This window comes from Anarhichas minor, unplaced genomic scaffold, assembly GCF_050575085.1.
Source record: "Anarhichas minor isolate MPS153535 unplaced genomic scaffold, ASM5057508v1 ptg000043l, whole genome shotgun sequence".
NCBI classification, from domain to species: domain Eukaryota; kingdom Metazoa; phylum Chordata; class Actinopteri; order Perciformes; family Anarhichadidae; genus Anarhichas; species Anarhichas minor.
In genome coordinates this window covers 1,563,455-1,589,022 of record NW_027466489.1, presented here as the reverse complement: position 1 = coordinate 1,589,022, position 25,568 = coordinate 1,563,455, and the positions used below count along the sequence as shown (strand labels likewise).

At 40.2% G+C, this 25,568-nt stretch overlaps 3 protein-coding genes and 1 long non-coding RNA gene across 5 annotated transcripts; 1 reads left to right on the top strand and 3 right to left on the bottom strand.

Annotated features, from left to right (window-relative positions):
- Positions 1-3,201: 3,201 nt before the first annotated feature.
- vhl (von Hippel-Lindau tumor suppressor) lies at positions 3,202-7,032 on the bottom strand. The gene is made up of 3 exons (XM_076110709.1): positions 6,563-7,032; positions 5,770-5,883; positions 3,202-4,341 (listed from the first exon to the last, which is right to left on the bottom strand). The coding sequence occupies exons 1-3, from the start codon at positions 6,747-6,749 to the stop codon at positions 4,148-4,150; spliced, it is 495 nt and encodes a 164-aa protein (XP_075966824.1). The 5' UTR covers positions 6,750-7,032; the 3' UTR covers positions 3,202-4,147.
- Positions 7,033-8,198: 1,166 nt separating this feature from the next.
- On the top strand, positions 8,199-10,283 carry LOC142970391 (arg8-vasotocin receptor-like). The gene is made up of 2 exons (XM_076110591.1): positions 8,199-9,117; positions 9,309-10,283. Exons 1-2 carry the CDS (start codon positions 8,280-8,282, stop codon positions 9,515-9,517), a joined length of 1,047 nt encoding a protein of 348 aa, XP_075966706.1. The 5' UTR covers positions 8,199-8,279; the 3' UTR covers positions 9,518-10,283.
- A 2,025-nt stretch (positions 10,284-12,308) lies between these two features.
- Positions 12,309-21,765, bottom strand: crbn (cereblon). 2 transcript variants are annotated; one of them, XM_076110589.1, is made up of 11 exons: positions 21,636-21,765; positions 21,266-21,378; positions 20,924-21,126; positions 20,527-20,679; positions 18,749-18,911; positions 18,073-18,135; positions 17,889-17,973; positions 17,641-17,756; positions 16,595-16,659; positions 15,303-15,434; positions 12,309-14,482 (listed from the first exon to the last, which is right to left on the bottom strand). In XM_076110589.1, the coding sequence occupies exons 1-11, from the start codon at positions 21,706-21,708 to the stop codon at positions 14,299-14,301; spliced, it is 1,350 nt and encodes a 449-aa protein (XP_075966704.1). In that variant the 5' UTR covers positions 21,709-21,765; the 3' UTR covers positions 12,309-14,298. The 2 variants fall into 2 exon arrangements, with proteins under 2 accessions (XP_075966704.1, XP_075966705.1); XM_076110590.1 differs by having other exon boundaries at positions 20,527-20,676.
- Positions 21,766-23,677: 1,912 nt separating this feature from the next.
- On the bottom strand, positions 23,678-25,393 carry LOC142970491 (uncharacterized). The gene is made up of 4 exons (XR_012959280.1): positions 25,303-25,393; positions 25,177-25,203; positions 24,670-24,692; positions 23,678-24,009 (listed from the first exon to the last, which is right to left on the bottom strand). It is a non-coding gene; the product is annotated as an uncharacterized LOC142970491 (long non-coding RNA).
- Between the last annotated feature and the right edge of the window lie 175 nt (positions 25,394-25,568).

Below are 25,568 nucleotides of genomic sequence, written 5' to 3'. Positions count from 1 at the left end.
CATGGCAGGTCAAAACAAAGAAAGCATTACAAATAAACAGTACAGATAATACACTAATACAGCAAGTTGTGTGAGAAGTTATTTCACAATTCTAGACTTCTGTATTTTCTTTAGCTAAAAACACACCTTTTTAAACTGGCTTTTAAATGACTGATAATTTAAACCTCCTGTATTTTACTGTATACTTTTATTACTGTCTCTTATGTCCTAAGTTATATCAAAGCATTTTGTAACCAGTTTTATAAAAGTCATAAAGGTGTGTTAGTTTTTTAAGATGTTGATAGGGGTGGTCTTTGTTTGAGTTCAAACCATTATTTTTATACACCGTACATTATTAGCAATATCTCTATTATCAACCAGTTTTCAATTGTTAATTTTGAAATGACTGACATTTAAACAATACGTTCCCGCACATTATGGCCACCATGTTTTGTAGCTAACATTAACTACACCTAGTTAGCTAGTCATTCAAACCTAATTCATTCTAGGGGTTCAGGTTTTTCTCCCGACAACAGTTACAATCGGGTTTTGGGGATTTTGTGCAGCTGTCTGACTCGACCATAATAGAAAGAAATGCCTAAAACTGCAGTCATTGCTGAGATGTTGGTAATAAATGAGACTATCAGTTAACGTTAGCACCTTCACTTTAGCCAATTAGCTGTTAGTTGTTAGCTAACATGAACGATTTTCAGGTGTTGATTCAAACTGCGACACAGAATGTTCTGGCTCCAAAAAGACGCTTAAAAGCCAGTTTTGTTATTACTTTCCACTTCTTTATCACATGTCTATTTATATGTATTCAACGAGGTAATAATGTTGAGGAGTTGTTAACTTAACGTTACCTTCTCAGGATCCTTACAGCAGGAATGGAAAGTCAGAAAAATAACGCGTCACTCTCTCCTTTGGTTCAGTCCGCCATTCTTCACTCGGTAGCTCTCACAGTTTAATGCGTACAACGTTTCTGAACAAAAATAAATATGACAACGTTTCTTTGGATTCAATAAAAAAGTTTAAATAGCATATAAAATAGCAAAGTTTTGTTTTGGACGGTTGGGTTCAAATGCCACGAGCGACCAGCGAGATCTCTACTTCCCGCGAGATCAAGTCTACCAACGAGATTTGACTGATGGGCGACAATAACCGCGAAAACATGTGATTTGGCGGTTGGGTGCTCAGAACACAACGCGAGACAAATTGTATTTATACAGCACACATTATGCTGTTTCCAAGTGCCTTGTATACCTTTAAACTCTACAGGGAAAACAAGGTTTTAAATACTGAATAAGATAAAATGTGGGATGTACAGTATAGCCGACTCTATACAATATTAAAGGCAATCCCGATAATGAAAAAAGAGAATAAAGACTTTGATAGACGTGTTTTTTACTTTGAAGTGATTTAATGACAGAGGGTTACAAAAATCTTACAGTGTTAGACTTTTGGTAATCCCAGAGAGGTCTTGTAGGCCCCAAAGCTGTTTCCTTTACCTATAATAAATAAATAAAGATGCATCAGTCCTCAGAGCTGTGTAAAACAATCATAATGTGAACAGTAGTTATTCTAAAAGACACAGTTATTTCTCTTAAAAATGCTGCTTGTGACATTTAGAAGTATTTACATTCCTTTTATTAAATACAGAAAATTTGGATTTCTGTTTACTGTATGATATGCCAACAAAAAAATCAAATGTGAGCAGACTAGGAGGTCTGTGTCAGACAATTGAGGAAAATAATAAAATGGTCTGACCTGCTGCTCACAACAATGCACCAATGTCAGTCAGTGAGCAGCGGGGGACTTAAGCTACTTTGTCGACTTTGAAAGGTTGAGCACACAGTGGAAAGTCTGAACAGCAGGATCAGAAATGAAAAATATTGAGTATATGGGCATGTGAATGTCACGCCACTTCTTGTAAAGGTGATATTTGGATCATTGCTTACATGCTGAGCCCTTCTTTTCAATCAACCAGTAGCGGAAGCCCCTCCTGGCACGGTCGTTAAACTCATTCCTGAACTGGGCCATGTTTTGAGGCGAGTTTTTTGGTGTGTTTTGATGCACACCTAAAGAAAACAAACATAATAGTGAATCAGCAACAAAGTAAGTAATAAAAAAAGAAAGATATTTAAATAACTTCTGTTCAATGTGGGACCGACTGTATGCTTGCACCATGGAGGAGCTAGGATCTTTAACTGCAGTTTCATCCAGTGGCAGCGGAGGGAACAGGCTGCTGTTGGGGGTAAGGTGGAGATCACCTTCTTGTGATTCATACATAGTAAGAAAGATAAATTAGAGACACATTTTCCTATGAACAGAATTCTCTGCCCTTTCTGTACTGTACAAAGTGCTCTCATGGTCGCCTCCCAATTTGATATTATCTGTTAAATAGGATCATTTTCACAAACCTCTGTTCTTCAACAAGGCAACTGGAACGGATGCAAGATAAACTGGAACCTATAGGTGGGAACAACTGTTCATAGTATCACAATAATACAAAGTATGTATTTGTTATTAATCATTAGTGTCATTGGACTTAATATCATTCCGTTCATAGAAGGGCTTGTTTCAATTGTTCTTACCATTGTTTTCATTTTGCTCCAGTGGTCTGTGTGGATATGTGGAAACACGACTGGGTGACTCCTTGGCCAAAATGTCATGCTGGTGATAATAATCGCAGGATAATGAATGTTAGTTATCGTCTATTCCTTCTGTCCAAGCAAATTACGTCATGCACAACACGGCTGCAAAACAAAATGCGTGTGTGTGTGTGTGTGTGTGAGGACAAGTACTTACTTCTCTCCCCTAAAACGACTTGAATCCCATGTTGTTGTTTTTTCCGCTGCCTGCATGTTCCTGTTATTTCTGCCGCCGGCTCACCTCGACTCACACAACCAGAGAAGCGTTGTGTTACTTTGTTGCTTAGCAACACGTTTGGTAACAGTACCCCTGCTTTTGACATGTGACTTGGAAATAACATCCTTGTGTTTGTGAGTGTGCAGTTATTCAGCTTACACCAAATTTGATACATTACAAATAAAACCGTAATGTTGTACTTCTCCACCAACATCACATCGACCCAAAAGTCCCTCTGAATGCTGAGAAATTAAGTCTCAATTTGATGATTGTTGTTTTATGAGCTTGTGTTCAAAATGTAATAGTTCATTATCAATAAGAGACTTAGTAAATAACTGAAATATCAAGTCTTCACAGCTTTCAACCAGTAAGAAATATATCTTTTATTTATTACACAAATAAACGATGAAGGTCTTTGAGATACAGTAGCAATGTATGTATTTAAGACATGGTGACAGAGGAACAAAATAAGCAAAGAATTACAAAGTAGACAAAAACAAAAGAATAAATCCTCACTCACACCGTTTCACAGCAAAGTCTGAAAATTGTAAAGACAAAATATTTTGTTTTTCAGCTGCAAGACAACATTTTAGGAGAGACTCTGCCCATTTATGGTGGCAGGTATATTCTGACAAAAAGTCCACATTTACCAGAACAGGCCAAAGCTTTCTGATGACGGCTGAACAGCTCAGTCTTAGTTTAACCTCTGAGTTTAACAGCTGAGATAACAAAGTAAGATGTTCTTGAGGGGAGATGTGCAGTAAACTGGATAAGTTTAGATCCCCTTATCTCAGGCATTCTCAATAAGAATATTAACAACACATATCTATATGACATTTCTATCCAACTGTCCTTTAAAACACTGTATGCATGACAAAAACAAAAAAAGCTCTGTCTTGTGTGTATGATCAAATGGGATTATTTTGAGGAGAGTATGACAGAACCTCGCTTTATATGACAAAACAAAAAAGAGAGTAAGGTAATCAGATTGGCATCAATGGCTGAAATGTCCCCATGTCTCTGGTGGCCTTTTAGGAAAAAACATTGAAATGCTTGAATACCATTTTAGAGTACAAACAATACCATTTAATTGAATATGCTGCAATCACATTTTATACAATCTCCTCTTCCTAAAAGGTAAATGTTCGGGTAGAGCTTTTTTCTGCAGAGGAAGGCATTTGCCAAAGCCGATGTGTGAATATAACAAGCAGCAGATCATCATTTGCAGCATATGTAAGACCTCAGGGGAAGTGTGGAATATATTGTCCATACGTGATCGTTATGCATCCAGTTTCATGCCTCATTCCTCCTGGCATTGGATCCTCTCCCGTAGATGCTGCTCTACTCGCTGGTTCATGCGGTGGAGATCTTTCAAGACACTGGGCTGATCTTCCAGCTCCTCGTGGAGACATCGAGCTATTTCCAACCTCCTGTAGTCTTCTGCTCGCACCAGACGCCGAATGACCTGCAGAGCACGATCCTTGAGGCTGTAAACTGTGTAAACCGAACACACAAGTGTTTGACAAATGTTGAGAACTTGTCAGGCAGGGACAATCTTTCCTTCAAATTGCAACAACTACCAAATTGATACTAGTGTAAATATAGAATATAGTTTTACAGCTGCATTTACAATCATTCTGAAAAAAAAATAAATAAATGAAGGACAAAGTGCAATGTGTAAGATCTGGCCACATGATCCAAAGGAATAGGGGGCAGCGTTTCACCTCTACTACTGGGTCCATACAATCTAAATTTACAGTCCTCAGTTATAAAAGCCAATTATACTAACTAACAGCAGAGCAGGAAACACAAAAATTCAACCAACATGCTGAAACTCTGTCAAAGCAACACTGCTATCTCAGCCTAAATTTCACGTGTGGCGTCGGTCTATAGCTTGCGTTTAGCCATAAACGCAAGCCCCCCACGTACAGCCCCCTGTTTGTGCCACTAACAGGGGGCTGTACAGTCCGTGTGCTAAGATAGTTTGTTCATTGGGTTAAATCCAAAGAAACAAACCCCTGGTGGCAGGGATGACACTGTTTCTTCAATGGCCATGAACATAAAAAATCAAGTGATCAAAGTGAAAACAAATACAATTTTTTTTGTTTTGGATATGTTTCCCAACTGCATTTTGGATAAAAATCTTTCTTATTTTAGGATAGGAATTACACAACCGTCCTAATTTAGGGATTTTCCAAATTAGATTGGCCTATTGCCCCTTGAAGAACGAGTGGCATTACAAGAAAGTAGCCGGACCTTGCTGGTTGGCAGTAGATTATTACATATTTGGTATACGTCAAAATGATACTTCTTCACATTGTTTTGATAATGTTATCTATGTTTTAATGTTATAAAGTAAAAATAAAACTGAATAAAAGAATATTAATAACTTAGTCCCCGAGTGAAAACATGTCAATCAATGGTTTGGGGCACGCAAAGCTTTATTAAATTAGAAAATCTGCAAAAATGCTGAAAACCACTCACAGCAAGATCTATGGATTATACTATGCGTGTTTCTGTAAAAGATTTTTGAAGGTATTTTTATGTGATTTTGTGATCCTTTGAGCACCGCAAGCCAAATTACATCATCACCTGTGATTTTTTACAATGTGGTAGAAGTATGAGAAAAAGATTTGAAACTATCTGCATGACATGATAACACTAAAGGCAGGTGGAAAACTATTAGCACTGTTTCTGTAAATTGTCCCTTTAAACCATCAGACTGGTAATTATTCGCAGCACCGAATCAACGGCCTTTGAAAATACACAAATGCAATTTATTCTGTAATTTATTATCAAGTATACAGGGAAATGGGCTCACACAGTGCATCATAAATGTACCTTTGGTTGTATGTCTGTGAGTAGTAATGAATTACACGAGATGATAATGCCTCAAGTTTTAAGTAAAGCGGCTAATCTTACCTGGTAAAGTGATATCCGCGTTTCTACCCTCTGCTGGTTTAGGAAGAAACAGTTCTTTGCCGTTCACCCTCAGTGGCTCATCAGAATCTGCATCTCTGAACATCCACGGGTGACCTGGGAAAATAATCCATAAAACATATTTTAAAATGAGTGTGTGTTACACTGCCCACAAGTGATACTGTACCATCGCATTACAGCTGTGTCAGAAGAAGAAAATATCCCCATGTTTAGTATAATTACCAGCTGTTACAGCTTCTTGGGATGAAAGCATGAGTTGCAGCGAGTGAGAGACTTTTTCATGTACTGTAAAATATTACAGAAATAACATGATAGCGTTTTTTGTAAATGTCATCAGCATGCTGCCCCTGGATGACTTCTCACTGTATGAAACAGTGGCGAGCATATTCAAGCACTGTACAAAGTACTATTTCGAGATACTTGTACTTTCTTTGAGTATTTCCATTTCCTTCATTCATCTACTTCACTACAGTTCTGAGGGAAACATTGTACTCTTTATCCACATATATTTGACAACTTTAGTTACTAACTTTTGTCACTTTTCTGAATTATAATACAAAATACAACATTAACAATCATGATGCATGATTCTGAAAAGGGGGCATTCTGCATAATGACAACTTTTACTTTTGGTACTTTATATTACGATGCTAACACTTTTGTTTTTAAGTACATCTGAGTAGTTCTCCCACCACTGGACACGTAGCTCACATCTGAGACAAGAACCACCACCCAATGCATAAGTAACGTTGTCTTGTAGTGGAAGCTGCCTTACCAATGAAGGTGGCCATTTCACGTCCCGTCCCTGGCTGTAAATCAACGTATGCTCGAGGTTCCCCGCGATAATCGATCCATAGTGGTCGCACGACACGAGGACTCAGGTTACGAAACACAGCACTGATGGCTATGAGACTGTTCAGGGAGCGGACCAGCGGAAGAGACTGCTCTTCCTCTTGAGGCATTGGTGCTGGTGTCTTAATAACACGTTATCATTAGCGCAGGGAGATTAGCTAACGCTAGCTAGCAGTGCTAGCCATGTATGTTGCCTGTTATCGACATGGAGATCGTAGAATCAAAGATAAATGACTCAGTCCGTCTAATTACATCACGTCGTTTACAAACAAGGATTACGAGCAACTATTCCAGTTACACTACGAGCGGGAGAACCGTCCACTGTCACTTCTTCTCAATCTCAACTAGCAGCTCGTTACTTTGTTTACATCCACACTTCCGGTTGAAAGTCCTGTGACGTCAAACTATTCTGTGCTGTGATTGGTCGAGAGGTATGATGACGTCTCGGTCTCACAGAGGATGTGTTTCATGAGCTGTACTGTTTTACAGAGAGAAGCAAGAAAAGTAACTGCAATCTTAAAGTAAATACAACATAAAATAGTGTTTAACTACCACACTCCTTAAAGTTGATTGCTTTTGGTCATACTGAGGCAGTATCACTGCCTCAATGACATTCATTTATAGGTACATTTACTCAAGTAGCCTATTGTACAATTCTAAGGTAACGTTAGTTGTACTTTATTTGACAATTTATATTCCTGCTACTTTGTACTTTTACTCCAGCAGGCCTTATTTCAGAGGCTTATAGTGTACTTTTACCCAATTTACTACTTTGCAAACGATGGTCATACAAAATATGCCTTACTTAAAATTTGATAAAATGTTGAGATTATTCAGTACAACAGGGGCCTATATAAACAGTCAAAATAATCTCCCTCTATCAGCTACAGCATTGAATGCTGCTTACACGTGTATGCATAACTAATAATATTCCAATAGGCTTATAAAATGTGTAATAATAAACTCTGACTGAGGTTATTTTGCATAATGAATACTTGAATTTTTCTTATTTTTTTTTTCTCATTATGTCTGTACTTTTTTATCACTGTTAATCTTTAATGAATGAAAAAAATATTTGTATTATAGTCATAGTATAGTGTCAAGCAACCTTGGCTAAAATTAAGGGTAAATGTATTGCTGAATTTGACTTTAGCTGCTGATACACAATCATCTCAAAGTATTTATATTAGCTTTGCTGGAGCTTATAATCATTTCACCTGCAACTTGCACATGTAGGCATAAGAGCAATTGTATTTGCCTATATCACAGTACTGAAGGAGTCATAGCTCCACCCAGTTTCATCCTCACAAAACGAAAAGGCAGCTGTACACGACCACCCTTCTCCTTCGAGATTGCAACCTGATCACTGTAGTATCAAACCACCTCGGCACTATTTGAATAACATAAGGTAGGTAGAAATACTTGCTAAATGACAAATGGTTACTTTTTTTAATTGAATAGGTGATTTCTAACAAACAAAACAATTTCTTCAGGATAAAAAGTGTTAAAATACACTGTTATTACGTGACAGATTAGGTTACCAGTAAATGTTTTTCATTTCAACACTGTCTGTTATTTCCCCCCACCAGCCTGTTTCTCTGCCAGTTGGCAAGTCTGAACTCTTTCACGACACAAACACAATGTGTCCTCTGAATGGCAGTGACTTTGCGGAGGACGTGGCGAGAGATGAGAGTTTGGCCAAGCTGGAGATCGCGCTCCTCAGTGTCATCTTCATCAGCGCCGCCATCCTCAACGTCTCCCTGCTGCTCGTCCTCTGGAGAAAGCGCAAACAGATGTCCAGGATGCGCGTCTTCGTCTTCCACCTGTGCCTGGCGGATCTGGTGGTCGCTTTCTTCCAGGTGTGCCCGCAGCTCATGTGGGACATCACAGACAGATTCGTCGGACCAGACCTGGTGTGCCGCCTGGTGAAGTACCTACAAGTTCTCGGCATGTTTTCATCCACTTACATGATCGTGGTGATGACAGTTGACAGATACCAAGCTGTCTGCAACCCGATGGTGAAGTTCCAGCGGGCAAGCACGAGGCTTAACATCCCTGTGTGCATGGCGTGGGGGGTTTCTCTGCTGGGCAGCTTGCCACAGGTTTTTATTTTCTCTCGGGTCGAGGTTGCACGTGGTGTGTTTGACTGCTGGGCCACATTTATCCATCCGTGGGGGCTACAGACTTACATAACCTGGACCACTCTGGTCATTTTTATTTTACCTGTTATTACAGTTGTTTTTTGTCAAGTGCGCATCTGCCGAGCCATCCAGATCAACCTCTACCAAAAGACTCAACAGCAGGGCAAAGTGGGTCTCCCTCTGCCGTCCAGAACCAGCGGTGTGGCCGGTATGTCCAAGGCCAGGGTGAAGACGCTGAAGATGACGGTGGTTATCGTGCTGGCTTATATTGTCTGCTGGACTCCCTTCTTCACGGTCCAGCTCTGGTCCGCCTGGGACACAAATGCGCCGAAAGAAAGTAAGTCATTAAGTATTTCTGGCTGGTGCCCAGTTTGATGTGGTTATATTGTTATTTTACTCTACTAGATCTTATTTTACTTTTCTTAAACGTGATACAATTAGTTTACATTAAACATCATAAAAGTGCGCATTTACGCAAAAACAAAACAAAACGATAAGATATTCAGAAATGACGCTTTTATATTCCAGATGCGACTTTCACCATCCTGATGTTGCTGGCCAGTCTGAACAGCTGCGCGAATCCTTGCATTTACCTTCTCTTCAGTGGTCAATTTCCTCAGAGGCTGGTGACACTTCTGTGGCACCGGCACCCCAACGGTAAGGACTCAATCCGTGTAGAGGCGACGCTGGTCAGCACGTTGTACATGAGCTTCAAAAATCTGTCCGAGTCCAAATGAGAGCAACGAGTTTCCATCTGGAAACGGGAAAATCCTGTCGATGCGCCTCGCAGGGCTGACTCCGAGAGCTCTCTGCGTTTGATCGAGTGTTTCTTCTGAACAGGAGACATGGAGATAATAAATACTGTACCTGTCAGAATCTCTGACATATGGAAAAAAAATATGGTATAGGCGTCATGGAAGTATTCACCAAAAGCAAACCTTCAATGGGTGGCCATGAGTGAGAACTACGCTCCAGATGTTGGATGTTGAAGGATGACAAAAGGTGTTGGACTGTTGGACCAGTGCCCTATTGGGAAAATCAGCATGGACTCATGGATTTAGACTTCAGGAACATTTTGCCTTTCGGAAAGATTCAATGATTGGATTGCAGATAATGTTGAGGTAAAGAGGAACACAAAAAAGTTTTTTTGAACAAGATGCCAGCCATCATGTCAAATTATAAGTCCTTTGAGTTGAGCTCAGAGATCTTAAGGGATCAAATATATTATAGCTTTATTTTCCCAAAGAGAAAGCTAAGAGTGAAAGCAACAACAACTGTGTTTTCATGAAGAAGAAATACAAACACTTTGTTTCAATCAAATGCATTTTTAATGCCCCAAAAAGCTGTTGTAACGTTTCTGTATTTAAAGACTGTGAAATATATTTGTCACTTCTATAAATGTTGTCTGTGGTGAATAACTGTTTTAAAATCCCTCACTGAGTGTGAATATGTTTGTATATTTGCTACATCCAACTAAGAGTGGAATAAAGTTACGTTCTCTCAGCTGCTTTGTATTTTTACTTGTGTACGAACATATTTTTAATCCATTTATGACAAAGTATGAATTATGATCATATTATTCCAAGACTATAAATCAATTTTTACCACCTGCTGATAATTTGTATACACATTTATATTAATTCTCACTGGCATTTTTACAGTCGATATAATGAACCGATATTAGCTATTATTAAACCTGGAGCATGGCAAACATGGTCAAGCCTTTCTCACTCAGAAGGAGTCAAGACCAGAGTCGCAACTACTCAAGTGACTAGCAACTAACGTGAAACATGTTTTAGTCGAATGACGCTGTGGTCACGTACGCTCAAGTTCACGTCAACCACGGTTTTATCAAACATAACTAAGTGGTTTTGGTGCCTAAACCCAACATCCTGTGAAGACGGAAGTTTATTTCGAAAAGACGCGATGCAGAGCGTCATATGCTGTTGAAGCATAACGCCTCTGACCAAGCTGTGTTATTTGACGCATTGGTGTGAGAATGTGTTGCAATGGTTTATGTATGATCTGTTTTATTATTGAAGCAGCAGCATACCACAAGGCTGACACAGCCTGAAAAATGTCACACATGCAGGGAATGAGGCCCATATAATTTCAACCACACCCAGGTAAAGTACAAAGCCACGTTCGCGTTGTTAATGCAAACAAAAACTTGATTATGTTTAGGCAACCAAAAAAAACCTTACTTAGTCTAGAAATAAGCACGTAAACTAAATAAAATGTAAGCATACAAGTACAGAAAACATCTAACTTCAAAATAACTCATCACTTCAACAGCATGTTTCAAACTTCAGTCTCCTGGTTGATAGTGCTGTGTTTGTTTGACCCTGTAGTTTTCTCAGTATATGAATATATTTTGGTCTTTATTCATTGTTCACATGGGTTGATGGGTTTACATTGGCGTGATTTGAACGCCCGGGGGGTGTCATACAAACACCGAAGGGTGCTTTGTGTGTCGGTATCAGATGTTGAGGGGTGTGACAAAGCATGGGTATATGTGTCAGCAATTATTTTGGACAATTAGGAGACAAATGCTCCATCATTGCACCAGGCTGACAGCAGGTCATTAGTGGCTGTTGCCTGTGTGATATTGGGAATGTGGGCAAAGGTGGAAGCCAACAATAACCTGTTTAATGGTTTCTATCAGTGTCACTGTGGCAGCCACAACAGATGATTCTGTACTTTGACCTTCAGCTTTGACTCTATATTGAATCCATCAGTTGTGTAATCTTATCGGGTTTGATTTAATTTATTTTGTCATTCTTATTATGTGTTACGGGTGCCACTTAGGATTAGTTTCCTAAAAGAACGTTGCAACAACATGCCCAAATAATGAGCAGCATACTGTAACATGTTGTGCTGATGTAGTTGAGGCTTTATTGTGACCGTCAGTTTGTGTACCTTCCTGCTGGTGAGGAATCGTTTTGGTTTTCTCTCTCCACAGGCAAAGTCAGAGCCCTCGAGAGATAAAGATGTCCAGCATCTTAATGTTCCACTTGAGAATTGTAAGGAAGTAAAGAATGAACACTTACTTTTCTTATTATTGCATCATAAGATGGTGAGGTATTGTATTTGTGCTCATGTTGTTTCCAGGTTTAAATACCCAATACATATTTAAGCATATGAACATTAATTCAAATATTTATAATAATTTATCATTTTGATTTATGAAGCAAAAATCCCAAACATCCACTGGTTCCAGCTGTTAGCGTGTGAATATTTGCTGCTTTTCTGTGATTTTTATGGTCAACAGATTAAAGAAAATTTGCAATTTGAAGACTTCACCCTGGGTTCTGGGAAATTATGATGGATTTCATTTTTCCACTAAACATGAGTTTAAAAAAAACAATTGAAGGATCAAAATACTAGACTAAACAAAGCTTTCATGAGTATGGTTAAGCATCAGCAAATAGGCATAAAGCAAGAAACTTTACTAGAGAGAAGCAGAGAGACACAACTGCTCAAACCACAAACCAGTATTTTCAATATCAAATAATGAGAATTCACAAGTTGCATGTCCCAAACCTTGTCCACTTTATTACTATAATGTTCCTCTGTGGGACCCTCACATGGTCCACATGACTCATTAGACTCTCACTGCGCTAGAATACAAATAATCCTCTAACCACGTGTATCTGCACAAAAGATGAATTCACTGCTAACTCATTATATTCACAGAAGACACATAAAGTGGAGGCATGTACATTTGCCTGTAGATGTGAAGTTTTTACACAGACACACACACACGTGGTGTGTAAACGGTCACATTGATGCCTCTTGATGCTCGCCCTGCCTTGAGAGTCCTGCTGAAACATGTACATCAGCAAACTGCCACAGGATTACTGCATGCTTTCTTGTGCTCTGTGGTACACTGAATGTCAAGAAAGAACAGGCAAAAGCCATCTTTGGAAGCAGGCCAAAGTATCATCGGAATAAAAGATTCATTGAAAACAAGTCGACTCAGAACCGAACCTCCACACGACATCGTGCTTTGGCTGCAAGAAAAACATGTCATAATTTTAAAATTGAAAGCCATCTCTCTTTTAAAAGTAGTTTTGACATTTTCAGACATTACGCTAATTTGCTTTAATGCCAAGGATTGTGTGATAATAGCACTCTCACATCCGTCAAGACTGGATCTATTCCTTTATGAAAATATCCAAAAACATTAAATTAGACAAACCAACATCTTCACATTCTAGATGATTTCTTATTGCGATCAATGATGCAGCTTACTGATGAAAAGATTATTACAATTCTCTGTGACATGAAGAGACACGTGAAATGAGAGTCAGATTCTACAAACACTAGAACACCAGTTATGTTACACAACAAACGCTTTATCTGCCTCATATTTACAGCAACATTTATACAAACATGAGACAGCACCTTGCAACAAGTCCTAAAAAACTGAGACCCTAAAAACAAAAAATACCCAACATTTTTTTTTTAAATTAAATCTCTTCATCACGTTCATCATTTACAATCTGTCATTTACACCTGTGGCTCACGGATTCATCAAACCTATCAAAAGACACTGAGCTGGGGCGTAGGCACAGCATTTTAACATGCCACACAACATGAACTGACCAAATGAAGACGGGTAAATGCTCTTCTCGCTCTCTGTGTTATTAAGCTTTAACATTAAAAAAAACAGCCCTCCATCAGGCGCCAAGAAGACATCTCTAATGTTCACTTTGTTGTTTCATGAAGCACATGATCTGTTGAACAGGACAATGAGCCTTGGTTGAATACAAACCAGACAGCGATTATATCAAGTATATTACACATTGTCGTTATCGTCACCTCAGTTTTTTGTTTATTGTTTAAAAAACTAGTGTGATAATAGAAAGCACAGATGGATGAGTAGGTAAATTACTTTCCAATCTTCTTGCGTACAAAAATACATCAAATTTAATTCCAAGATTCAAAATATTCCCTCTAGAGACAGATCTACACGTACAAGTGCACTTTCATTCCCTCTCAAGTCCTACAGCAGCTGACATCAGAAAACACATCTGAGAAAGGAAGTGAATTTATATTTTCTGGTTGGTTTAACGATTAAAGTAGGAGACCAACAATATCTTTATCTCACCTGCATGCAGTCAAACTCTCAGTCATATAGAGGAAAGGAGTTCAAAGGAAAACTGTGTTTGTGTGTCTGCAGCTACCAAAGAATCAGCTGGACAGGGGTGCAGATCAGCTAGCTGCATGATAGGATGCTACAACGTCAGGGAATCAATCTGTTAGTCTCTATTTCTTTCTCACAATGCACCTAGACGTCATATCAAGGACCTTTGAGAACAATCACTTCCTGCCCCCTGTTCTAATTTGCTCTTAGAGTGCCATTTTAAGGCCTACTGACCTTTCTACTAATATGATGGATTTGCTGCACGGTGTGTGATGCATCGATCACTGAAAGTAAACGCAGCAAGAGAGCGCATGAAGATCCAGGCTTGTAAGGATTTTTTTTTTTTTTACGATAACTGATGGTCCGACATCACAGGCAGAAAAGGCGGGAGCCCTCTCTCCCCTCCTCCCCCTCGCCAGGGGGGATACGGGGGAGCATAGCTGAACGGGTCAGACCCCAGAAACGAGGTGGACTCAAGTCCTTCTTGGTGGCTGTGAACTTCCAACCCATGTGAGACCCGCAGGTCCGGCACTGAGCAATTGTCCAGGCGTACCTGAGGGCAGAGGAAGAGGACAACGTTTTTATTAAAGATCCCCTGAAGACATGTTTGAAGATATAAAAACATTATCTGTTTGGAATGATGAGGCAGTTTTTCTCCAAGAGTGATCCCATCACAGGATGGTCTCTAGTTTATTTTATATTCGCTATTAAACCCATTACAAACAGCTCATACTGGTACTAACTGCATGTGTCATTCACAAGTAATCTAGCTACTGATGACAAACAGTATACGGATTTACAGTATAACCGTCTATGGAACAATTTAATCAAAAGTATTATTTATATTTCACTTGTTATAAATAGTTAATGCTTTCTTTGTGATGGTATTTTGTAGATGTAAGGCACAGTGCACCATGATTTCACAGCCTCTCATAGGTTACTAATTACACTCAATTCACACGGGTGAATTTAGTTTAGTTTAATCCTTAAATTGTAAATATCTCACAGTCGATATCAGTGAAACAGATTCTCATCATCTTCTCAGATTGCTGTTACGGACGCAGTATGTGTTTTGTTAGAGGCGTGGTTTGATTGATACAGAGAACCTCTGGGAGGTCTCACTCTCCTGCTGCTCTCTACAGAAATCTGGTATAATACAATGACCTCAGATCACTAATAAGAGATTCCCCTCTGATCAAAATAACACTATTGTTTATGATGCCACACAGAAAGGCCAGAGGTTTCTAATTCAAGGCACTGGGACAGTGTCACAATACAGTTAGAGCAATTGAGGTATTGAAGTATGACTAAAACCCCCAGTGCAATGGGCCAGATGTTCGATACAATCTGTCACATAAATATAGCAAAGTTACCCTGGAAACCAGCTGTGCAGTGTGGATGGCCTGCCGACCAGGTTGAGGTTGTTGGCTTTGAAGACAGTCAGGGTTTCATGGACGTAACCGTGAGGGTTGACGTATGCAGCCATGGGTCCATACAGAGACAAGCTGCAGGGAGAGCACAGGCAGCAGTGAATAGGACTTCAGTTAACGGTTCAGCCAAAAAACAAAACATCAGAATGGTCCTAAGACTTGAGGATGGTAAATGTTGTGTTCAACTTTAAGTTCTACAAGATACATATTTAAGCCCACAGCTCCTTGCAGACAATGAAACCACACAAAGGGACACATTTTGAGTCAGTTTCTGAAGTAGCAATTTCCTGCCTCCACTTATTGTTCAGGTCCTAAATTGAAAATGCATACATACTTGCATATATACTATGTAGTTGTTAGTCGGAGGAAATGTATAACTTCAGGAATCAGATTAAACACATAATCATTCATTCTCTTAGATCTTCTGGATGTTGTCAGACAAAACCAGCTGAAGCACTTTTCTCATCATTGTAGAGAGAAGGTCTGGAGAGTTTCTTTGGTGGTTCCGTGTTTGACTCTTGGACAAACACATTAAGTGTCACCCATCAAAGACAGTTATAAAATGGCATTACATAACAGAGAGTGTGTGTGTGTGTGTGTGTGTGTGTGCATTTGTATAGTGAGTGTGGAGGTACGGTGCAGGGCCACTTATGTTCACGATGTAACCGCAGACTTTATGCAACTTCCGTACAGACGCTCAAATCAACGTTGACGTGTTAATATTTACAGTGATTACTGTGATGAAGGGAAATACAAAAATTAAAATTAAAAAATATAAATGGGAGCAGGTTTGTTCCTGGTAGAGTACCACCACCAGACTGTTTTAATGTGTTTTTTTTTTTTTTTACATTAACCCCAACTGCTGCAGGGAAGGACTCATTTGTAAAACCATCATGAGACTCTCAGCTGACAACCGTCTGGTTTCAACAGGTGGCCGATCGATCAGTGCGTCTCAAGGAAAAATCTCTTCAAAGACACAAACTTGTGCATCTAGGTGTTAAAAAATGTCCAAGCTTCATTAAAAGCTATTTTTTTTTACTGCTCAGACATTTTCAGCTCCTTAATCCGGTTACCTGGCAGGCAGGTGAAGAAAGTGCAACATCACGTGTAACATTCACAGTGATTCATTATCTCTCTCAAACAAATGCCAAATGTCTGGAGATTTTGATTAACACTTTGCTGGAAAGCGTTCGTAATAACCAAGCTACAAAATGCAAAAGTACTGATGTCCTCACCTGAAGATCTCATTTTTAGTGGTGATTTCTGTGTCCTGGCACTGCTTACAGCACAGTGATGTGCACTGAGGAGGAGAGATAATAAAGTGTTAAAAAGGACCGATACAGATCAGATGTTCTCAAAGCATAGTGTCCTTATTAAGGATGCTTATTAAGGATGCTGGGATCCTTTATGCTTCCACAGGAGTAAGTAGGTGGATGACGTGAGTTCAGGTCTGCAGCGCGTGACCAGAGAGACTCACCACATTAAGGAGGATTATTATCCTCAATCAGACAGGAGGGAAAGAGCCGATAACAAGCAGAACTATTAAAGAAGCACTTTACACATCCGGTGAATGCTTTACAGTTTCTGGTGATGCAGGGGTACCACGCACGTGTGTGTGTGTGTGTGTGTGTGTGTGTGTGTGTGTGTGTGTGTGTGTGATCAGCTTAATGTCTGGTGAGTGACATGAGCCTTCTTCACCCAGGATTATCTGTCATTTTTGCCGGCATTACATTCTAATGTAAATGTTAATTAAGGCACAAAATGCATAATAAGTTGATCAATGAAAGCGATTGATAACTGCCAAAATGTTAATTGTCATTAAGGTAAATTCCAACATAGCACACCAAGAAGAACCACATTTCATAACATTAAGCCTAAATATCCGTTATTAACCATTTACTGCTGTGTAGCTGTTTTGTTGGTAAATATTCCAGCAAACATGCCTCTTAGGTTAAATGTGACACGCAGCTAATGTATACTGTATGTTTACTACAGATCTGTTAAAATCCATTGTTACAAGCAATAAAATTAAACTGGGTTTGCTTACACAAAATTAGTTCTAAACAGTTTACATTGTGAAGTTCAACTTCGGACTGAAATATTGCAGGTATACGGCCCCTGACAGCTACAGAACATCAGAAGGAAAAACAGACACAGACTGTGCAGAACAACACCGGCAGGAACACCAGATCTGGCGATGATGATGAAGGCTGCAGGGACAGAGGAGACGGGCTGAGGTGGCCGGGCAGGAATGAGGGGCCGGTGGTAAACCTTTCCTTACCCGGTCCATGATGTCCAGCTCACAGCGGAGTCTCTGGATGGCACTGCCGATCTTTAGCAGCTGGAGCCGCAGAGCGTCGTCTATGGGCAGGCAGGCCGCCACTCTGTAGGAGAAGTCTGACGGAAACCAGACAGACGGGAAAGAGAGGGATGAAAGGAAGAGACACAAACAAAGAGACGTACAGAATGTGCGCGCGTGTCTGTGTGCGCGTCTGCCATCCATCTGTAACACACTGAGCAGAGGCTGACCTACGGCGTTCTTAGGGAGAGAGTCATCCTTCAGATTCTCGTCCCATTCATGGAGCTGTTTCTTCACTCTGTTCATGAGCGACTCCTGTGAGGTGAGAAAAACTGGTTTACATTCATTCTGATGGGATGTTTATATACAGCACGGAGGAAACGACAAGCAGTGCGCGCTGTCTGCAGTACTCACAGAGTCGTAGAGTCCGTAGACCCAGGGCGGCCATGGCGTCAGACTGGCACATTGGAACTTTCTCTGTGATGAAAAACAGACGCGTCATTAACTGATTAGATATTCATACAATGATTACTGAAGTACCCAGTTCTTCAGTCCCCACATTGTGATTACTGACCAGCCTGGCCAAAAGTATGTGGACCCCAAAACTTCATACTCATATACGACAACGTCACTGTGCATAAAGTCACATATTGTAATTCCCATGTTTGGAAACACACTACTGTCTAAAATATAACATGTTGTAACATTAAGATTTGCTTCAACTGTGGGACAAGAGCCCGAGTCAAAACTATGAGGCAGTGCCGGAACAAAAGAAAACAAAAATGCTAAAACAAAATTGATGTTTGGTCTAACAAAAACTAAAGAAGTCCCCTTGGACTCTGGGTATCGAGGATTCACATTTTTCACTATTTTCTGATGTTTCATAGTCCAAAAAATGAACCGTGTAATTGAGAAAATCAATAATCGCAATAATCGTTATAGGTGGAATTTATTCTTTATTCTGTCTGGACATGTGAGCCGCCTCAAACTTTTGTTTCCTTGTGATGGACAAATAACGTGATTTTTAGTATTTCACAGCAAAAGTTGTTGCATGTTATTGCTGCACATGTACTGTGTTTGTGTGCTTCACCTGCTGGTACTTATTCCACCAGCGCTGGGCCTGTTTGCAGCTCTGAGTCGGGGGTTTGGAGGAGGGGTGCATGTGGAGCCTGGAGAGGTGAGTCAGCTGCAGGGCAGAGAGGGGATCTGGAAGGATTCTTTCTGGAAGGATCTGTACTTTAGCTTGTCTGATCCTGACGAGACAAATGAAGGGAAACAATAACATAGGTTGAAGAAGGAGAGGGAAACCGAGCAGATGAATAACAGATCAAACACATGGTGTGCTGGCTGAATGCTATTAGGTGCATGACAGGATGTTTGTGAAGCTGAGATGATCATAAAAAGGTGCCGTCTGTGCATTTTCTCTGTCAGCAATAAGAAATACTCCTCGACACCCAACATGCCCTCAGTGAACTCCCTGGAGCTCAGACAGACAAACATGCACTAAGCAACGCCGCATGAACAACAAAACACCTTTAGGTGTAGCCATGAATCACAACACACAACTAAAATGGCGCGTAGTTCAATTCTGCCAAAAGATAAAAAGCAGTGTTTCATTTCTAACTGCTTAATGCACAAACAGAAAAAAAAGCCACTAAACTGCTGCCATAATATGATGGCAGTGGGACTGAATTTCCAAATATGTGTTTCTGCGATCCAAAATCCAAAATCTGAACATTCAAGAGAAGGGTATTAAAATATCAATATTCAGTACACATCACCTCCGAGGGCACAACAGCCGATTCCATTTAAGAGGAAGATCATTCTTGCTGATGGTCACTTTCAGTACAACAACAGGTTAACAGGATTATGGCAACCAATGTATGTGCATTACACAACAGCAACTCAAGAAAGAGGGAAATCTCTCTGTATGAAGACCCAGTTTTATGGACAGTGAACGTCATTAATGTCCTGAACAGTGGAGGACATAAGTAGACATGATCTACAGTCCCACCACAACACTTAGACAGGCGGCGTTTCTCCATAGATGCTTCCGTCCTTTACTGTACGCTCCGACAAGAGGAGGCTCAAAGAACATAAAGTAAACTAAACAATCTCCAGAGTATGTAGCAGAAAAACCACAATTAACTCATCTTTATAAAACAAGTCGCAACCAAAACATCTCGTATAAGAACCTGAATGTGTATATTTACAGTAGTTACTCCACTGATACAATCATCGCAAGCTGACGATGATGTTCTCAGTTTACTTTTTGAGGATGACTGTGAATAGTTAGTCTGCCCTCTAGCTGTGAACTGTGAGAACACCACTTGAGTCCTGACTAACAGGCTGCAACAGAGAGCAGGACAAACACTAGAACACGGTTGTCACTCTTTTCTAGAGATAATATCTAAAAGATATTTTAAGCGATGATCCAACTGGTTTGACCGACAACATCTCGTCAAACAAAAGCCTGATTTAAAAGATGTGCAGTCTCTGGCTGTAACTTATCCCTGAAATCATCTCTTACAAGACATTTGACCATTTCCACGTGTTTTCCATGAAGTCTGCTTCTTTGAGTAAAATACTCATCACATATGATGCAAGTAAAAAAAAATGACGTTTGATTTCATGGTTTATATCGACTAAGAAAATCGGAGGAAATCGGATATTTTCAATTTGTTGTGTTGCACTCAAAATAGGAGAGATAATAACATTCAAACCTGCAGGGTTCCTACAGACAACCACAGGCTCACTTCATGTGAGGACCACGACATAATGTTTATGTCTTCATTCATAGAGGACAGCAAAGTCAAATGTGCACATGCATCTAACCCTAACTTTGGTTTATGAGGCAATTAAACTTACCCGTCTGCTTGAGTTCTTATCTCGTGGACCTTGAACCTCTGCCTGCCTACAGCTTTCACTTTGACAGTTTCAATGCCATATTCCTGCTCTTCTCGGTACGCATAGATTTCAGCTGTTGTCCCAAACTCTGCCTCCGAGTCACCTGCATCACTGCTGAAACAGACACCAAATAAAACCATTAAAATTAAGATCCAAAAATAATTCCAAAGGCTACTTCAGTCATTCAGTGTTGTGCTTCTATAAGGATGGGGGGGATGTTTTCTCAGATGTTAAAAAGCTCTTCAAGTATCTCATAAGAAACATCATAAAACAGTTTTCATTGTCACAAAAGCACCTGTCATGACTGGTAAACCCTTTAACTGATACACCAAATGCTTCCTTTGCATATGCTTCTTACCTGTGTGAGAGCACAGCAAAAGTGCGGTCTCTCTGGATGACGCTCCGCATCATGCTGACCTCCTGCGGCCGGAAGAGTTGCAGTGGCAGCGTCTGACCCGGGACCAGCATCACGGCCGTGTGTGGCAGCACAGGGATGGTCTGAAAGCTGTCGTCATCGTGGACTGTACGGCCGTGAAACTCCTCCATGTCTGCACCCAGGTACTGCCACCACAGGGGTCATGAGTCAACACAACGACAGCTGCACAAAACTACCTTTACAGCTCTGTGATTATAAAAACACTGTGAAGGAAACAATGACAGTAAACATGTGGAGGAATAACGCGTCAGTGGCATCACTCACGGCATGGGATGTGGGAAGACTGGGGTCAAAGGTGATGAGGGTGGGCTTCTCTGCTCCCTCGCTGTCTCGGTCTTCAGTCTCCATGTCATCTTCCTCCTCCTCTTCCTCATTGTCTGTTAAAAAGGCACGGCAAAGCACAGCGGCATTTTAACGTGTCCTAACCAAGCTACAGCTTCATCATCTTAATGAGTCCCTCTGATGGTAAACATGAACAGAAAGTGACAGCATAAGATGTGTCAGTCGGGATGTGATGCCTGACGGTGGCCTGTTGAGAAGAAACGTTAGCTCGCTGCTAGCTGTTAGCAGGGCGAAGAGATGAACGCTCTCCTGTTGAGACACCGACCAGTCATGTAATACATGTAACAGTTACCCGGTAAGAGCTGTAACTGGTTCCCCATGTTGTCGTTAACGTTGTCTTCACCTCCACCCCTCTCGTCAGCCATATCCTTGTGTTTACAATACGAACTCTTCTTCTACGGCGTCTTCAGTGTGCAGCATCAACAACGGGTCACGTGCGCCCCCTGTCGACGCGTCACGCAGACTCAACACTGAGCTCAATTACGCAGATTAAAATAATACAGAGATTGTGTCTCTGGTTCCGACACATTTTATGTCATGGTCCCACTTTAGCGCCCCAATTTTGAAAATATATTTTTATTTAACTTTTGTTATTCTCCATGACCCCCCCCACCCCTTCAGTCACTCAACCAGTGCCCCGTTTATGAGAAAATCTCTGCTCTATTATAGCAGCTATTTAGTAAATAATAACTATTTAATCCACTTATTTTATCTGACAGCTTCTATTGAGCCCCAGCTACAGTTACTTTGCCGTTGACTGCATAATGAACACTTTTTCTTTTCATACTTAAAGTAAAATTTGCTGATAAAAGTAAAAATGTTAATGCAGGACTTGCACTAAGAACTAGAATGTTATATTATTAAACAAACAAAAGTGTGACACACACAATCGTATATACAGTAAACTCATAGTGTGTAATAGAAGCATGCTGTTGGTGTCCACCAGTGCTACAACAAAACAATGCGTTCTTACTCATTTAAACTGCTTTAGTTAAAGCGTAGTAGTTTGAGCCAGAGAGCCATGTTCAGATACATTTCAAATGAATCTCAGCTCATCACACAGCAAAGCAAGTTTATTTGTAAAGCACCTGAAGTCCCAGTTCAGCAGTACAAACTGTAGAAACAATTGGATAAATGAAATTAAGCTACATAGGAAACATAGCCATGTACATTAGGGTTGATAGTTAATTAGTTGCTATACCTTCTCCAGTTCATTTTCATCAGGTGCATCAAAATGAATTAGAATATCATCGAAAAGTTAATTTGTTTCAGTAATTCAATTCAAGAAGTGAAACTCATATATTATATAGATTCATTACACAAAGGGTGATATATTTCAAGCGTTTATTTCTTTTAATTTTGATGATTATGGCTTACAGCTAATGAAAACCCAAAATTCAGTATCTCAGAAAATTAGAACATTACATAAAACCGATTAAAAAAAGGATTTTTAATACAGAAATGTTGGCCTACTGAAAAGTATGTCCATGTACAGTATACAGTATGCATGCACTACTCTATGGTGTCAGGCGGGTTTGCTGGCCAATCAAGTGCAGTGATACCATGGTCATTAAACCAGGTATTGGTACTTTTGGCACTGTGTGCAGGTGCCAAGTCCTGCTGGAAAATGAAATCATCTCCATAAAGCTCGTCAGCAGAGGGAAGCATGAAGTGCTCTAAAATTTCCTGGTAGACGGCTGCGCTGACTTTGGACTTGATAAAACAGTGGACCAACACCAGCAGATGACATGGCTCCCCAAATCATCACCGACTGGGGAAACTTCACACTGGACCTCAAGCAACTTGGATTGTTTGCCTCTCCACTCTGCCTCCAGACTCTGGACCTTGATTTCCAAATGATATGCAAAATTTACTTTCATCTAAAAAGAGGACTTTGGACCACTGAGCAACATTTCTTTTTCTCCTTAGCCCAGGTAAGACGCTTCCGACGTTGTCTCGTTCAGGAGTGGCTCCTTGTGGAGGGTGTCAATGACTCTTCTGGAGCAGTCTTGCCCATGAACCAGACCGAGACCCTTAAAGGCTCAGGAAACCTTTGCAGGTGTTTTTCATTAGCTGATTAGAGTGTGACACCACAAGTCCACAATATTCTAATTTTCTGAGACAGAATTTTGGGTTTTCATTAGCTGGAAGCCATAATCAAAATAAATAAATGCTTGACTCTGAAATGATCGAAACTTACACGAGTACAGAGGTACATGACTAACACAACCCCCCCAAAAAACATGTGGCGCAATTAATAGTCAAGCAAGAGTAAGTTATACGAGACATGCATGGACAAATATGTAAATAGTCACATATATCAAGAGACGCAACTTTGTCGTAAATTTTAAACAGTGTTCGTTTATTGTTCAATACGTCACAGAATGACAGTTGTTGGTAAACATGTATTTTTAGCCGTGAACAAAGCAGCTGTAGTTCTGATGTTGATAGTCCAGCATCTTTGCCTTTTCCAGTCAGACTTTCACAGCAGTCTCCATGAGGTGCGCAGTCATCTGAGATCAGGGTTCAGGCCTCCGTTCCACCGATGGAGGCTTCACTTCAGCCACATGGGTCAGTCAACTGGAGAGGCTCCGACGGGACCACAGCTGGCAGGGATGAGGGCCTACTTAGACCTCTGCCTCATCTTCCTCCTTTTACGCTTCAGCCTGTTGAGACAAAAAATTAAAATAAAAAAAACCCGCAACTTTTAGGAAAACATTTAGAAGTTAGCTGCTCAACGGCCATATAACAATACACAAATCTGGATTTATTGCAACCCCCCAAAAAAATAACCCACAATTGTAATGGCCAAGTGACATGATTTAGTTTTAATGTTATGCTAATATCTGCAATCAGTGTTTGGTAGTCCTGTGTAGGAAAGCATAAACTTCTCTCCTTTCAAAACAGTAAATATAGCAGTTTAAATGTCCACGCTTGTGGAAAAATTGAGAAATAACTGATCTTCACATGGTCACAAATATTTATATTAGATATCCATTAACATTTCAATAGCACCATGTACATATGTGTGGAATAGGCTCCAATCCGCACTTGACTCGAGTAGTGAACTATGGGCGAGCATTTAAAATTAGACTCCCAACTAAAAATTGGTAACCCAGCACTGCCAATCAATATTAATGCAATGTTTAAATTAGAAATTGAACAAATTCCAAGAGTCATTGATCAAGTGTTTGTGTTGAATTGTAAAGGTAACTGAATGCAGTAGTTATGGCATACATGGAGACTGATACGTTTAATGGTAGGTGATATCAAAATCATTAAACTGGGAACTAGCCGTTTGTACAAAGAGGATCAATAATGCTCACCTGCGCATACGCTTCTTCCTCCACTGGAAAACAAGAGGGATATTTATTAGGCTGCAGTCACGTTTGCCATGCTTGTTCTCCACCTTACAGACTGACAGCACGCTTTACATGATGCAGATATACTACTGAGACTTCGCACTGCACTGGTACAAAATGCATCCAACAGTAATATGTGTCAAAGACCTTGACTGGAGCTTCCACCATAAACGCATTAGAGATACAACAGCATTGAGGTTAGCATTGCTAACATTAGAGCGTGCAACAGAGGCGGGCCTTCGTGACGCAGTAGCATTTAACGTTACTACTCAACACATTTATTGTACAAATAGTGTAGATTTACATGTAAACATGCACATTATAAACAACACAAGGTTAGAGAAACATGTTCAGTCAATAGACGAGATAAAGCAGCACAGGAGAGGCTATTCTGATGCTAGCTAGCGTCGTTGACTAACAGGAAGAGAATGTAAAAATCACAAAAATACTGATATTTGCAGGTCAACTCACCTTAGCTCTCATCGTGAGGAGAAGTTTCTGTGAAAACAAAACAATTAAACGATTAGTGCCTGTGGATGATTTGTAAAATGTGAGGATTTGTGTGGATTCAGTTGGCAGAGGAGAGATGTTCCCTACCTCAAGGAGAGAGGAGCAACGGAAAGAGGATGTGACGAAGGAAGAGGGCGGTATTTATACGGGTATGACGTCATGTTCAACAACAAATGTTGCGCATTCAGCTCACAGGGAAATGTAGTTTTAATGGTCATTAAAACTACATTTCCCTGTGAGCTAATTACACCACTTTTTTTTTTTGCGTTTTTCCTACTCCTAAGTACTTTTATTGATATATGGCGCCTTATTTTAATGGAATATCCACTTTTCAAGACGATTATAGTAAAAGA

Bases quoted from the DNA above. Each gene is read 5' to 3' on its own strand.
- vhl (XM_076110709.1), bottom strand. From the start codon at position 6,749: ATGCCTCAAGAGGAAGAGCAGTCTCTTCCGCTGGTCCGCTCCCTGAAC. The intron at 5,884-6,562 runs GTAAGGCAGCTT...TTATTTTCCCAG, and splicing joins TGAAATGGCCACCTTCATTG to GTCACCCGTGGATGTTCAGA. The intron at 4,342-5,769 runs GTAAGATTAGCC...CGGTTTACACAG, and splicing joins CGCGGATATCACTTTACCAG to TTTACAGCCTCAAGGATCGT.
- LOC142970391 (XM_076110591.1), top strand. From the start codon at position 8,280: ATGTGTCCTCTGAATGGCAGTGACTTTGCGGAGGACGTGGCGAGAGAT. The intron at 9,118-9,308 runs GTAAGTCATTAA...TTTATATTCCAG, and splicing joins CACAAATGCGCCGAAAGAAA to ATGCGACTTTCACCATCCTG.
- crbn (XM_076110589.1), bottom strand. From the start codon at position 21,708: ATGGCTGACGAGAGGGGTGGAGGTGAAGACAACGTTAACGACAACATG. The intron at 20,680-20,923 runs GTAAGAAGCATA...TGTCTGTTTCAG, and splicing joins TTTGCTGTGCTCTCACACAG to CAGTGATGCAGGTGACTCGG. The intron at 14,483-15,302 runs GTAACTTTGCTA...CTCTGCCCTCAG, and splicing joins CTGCACAGCTGGTTTCCAGG to GTACGCCTGGACAATTGCTC.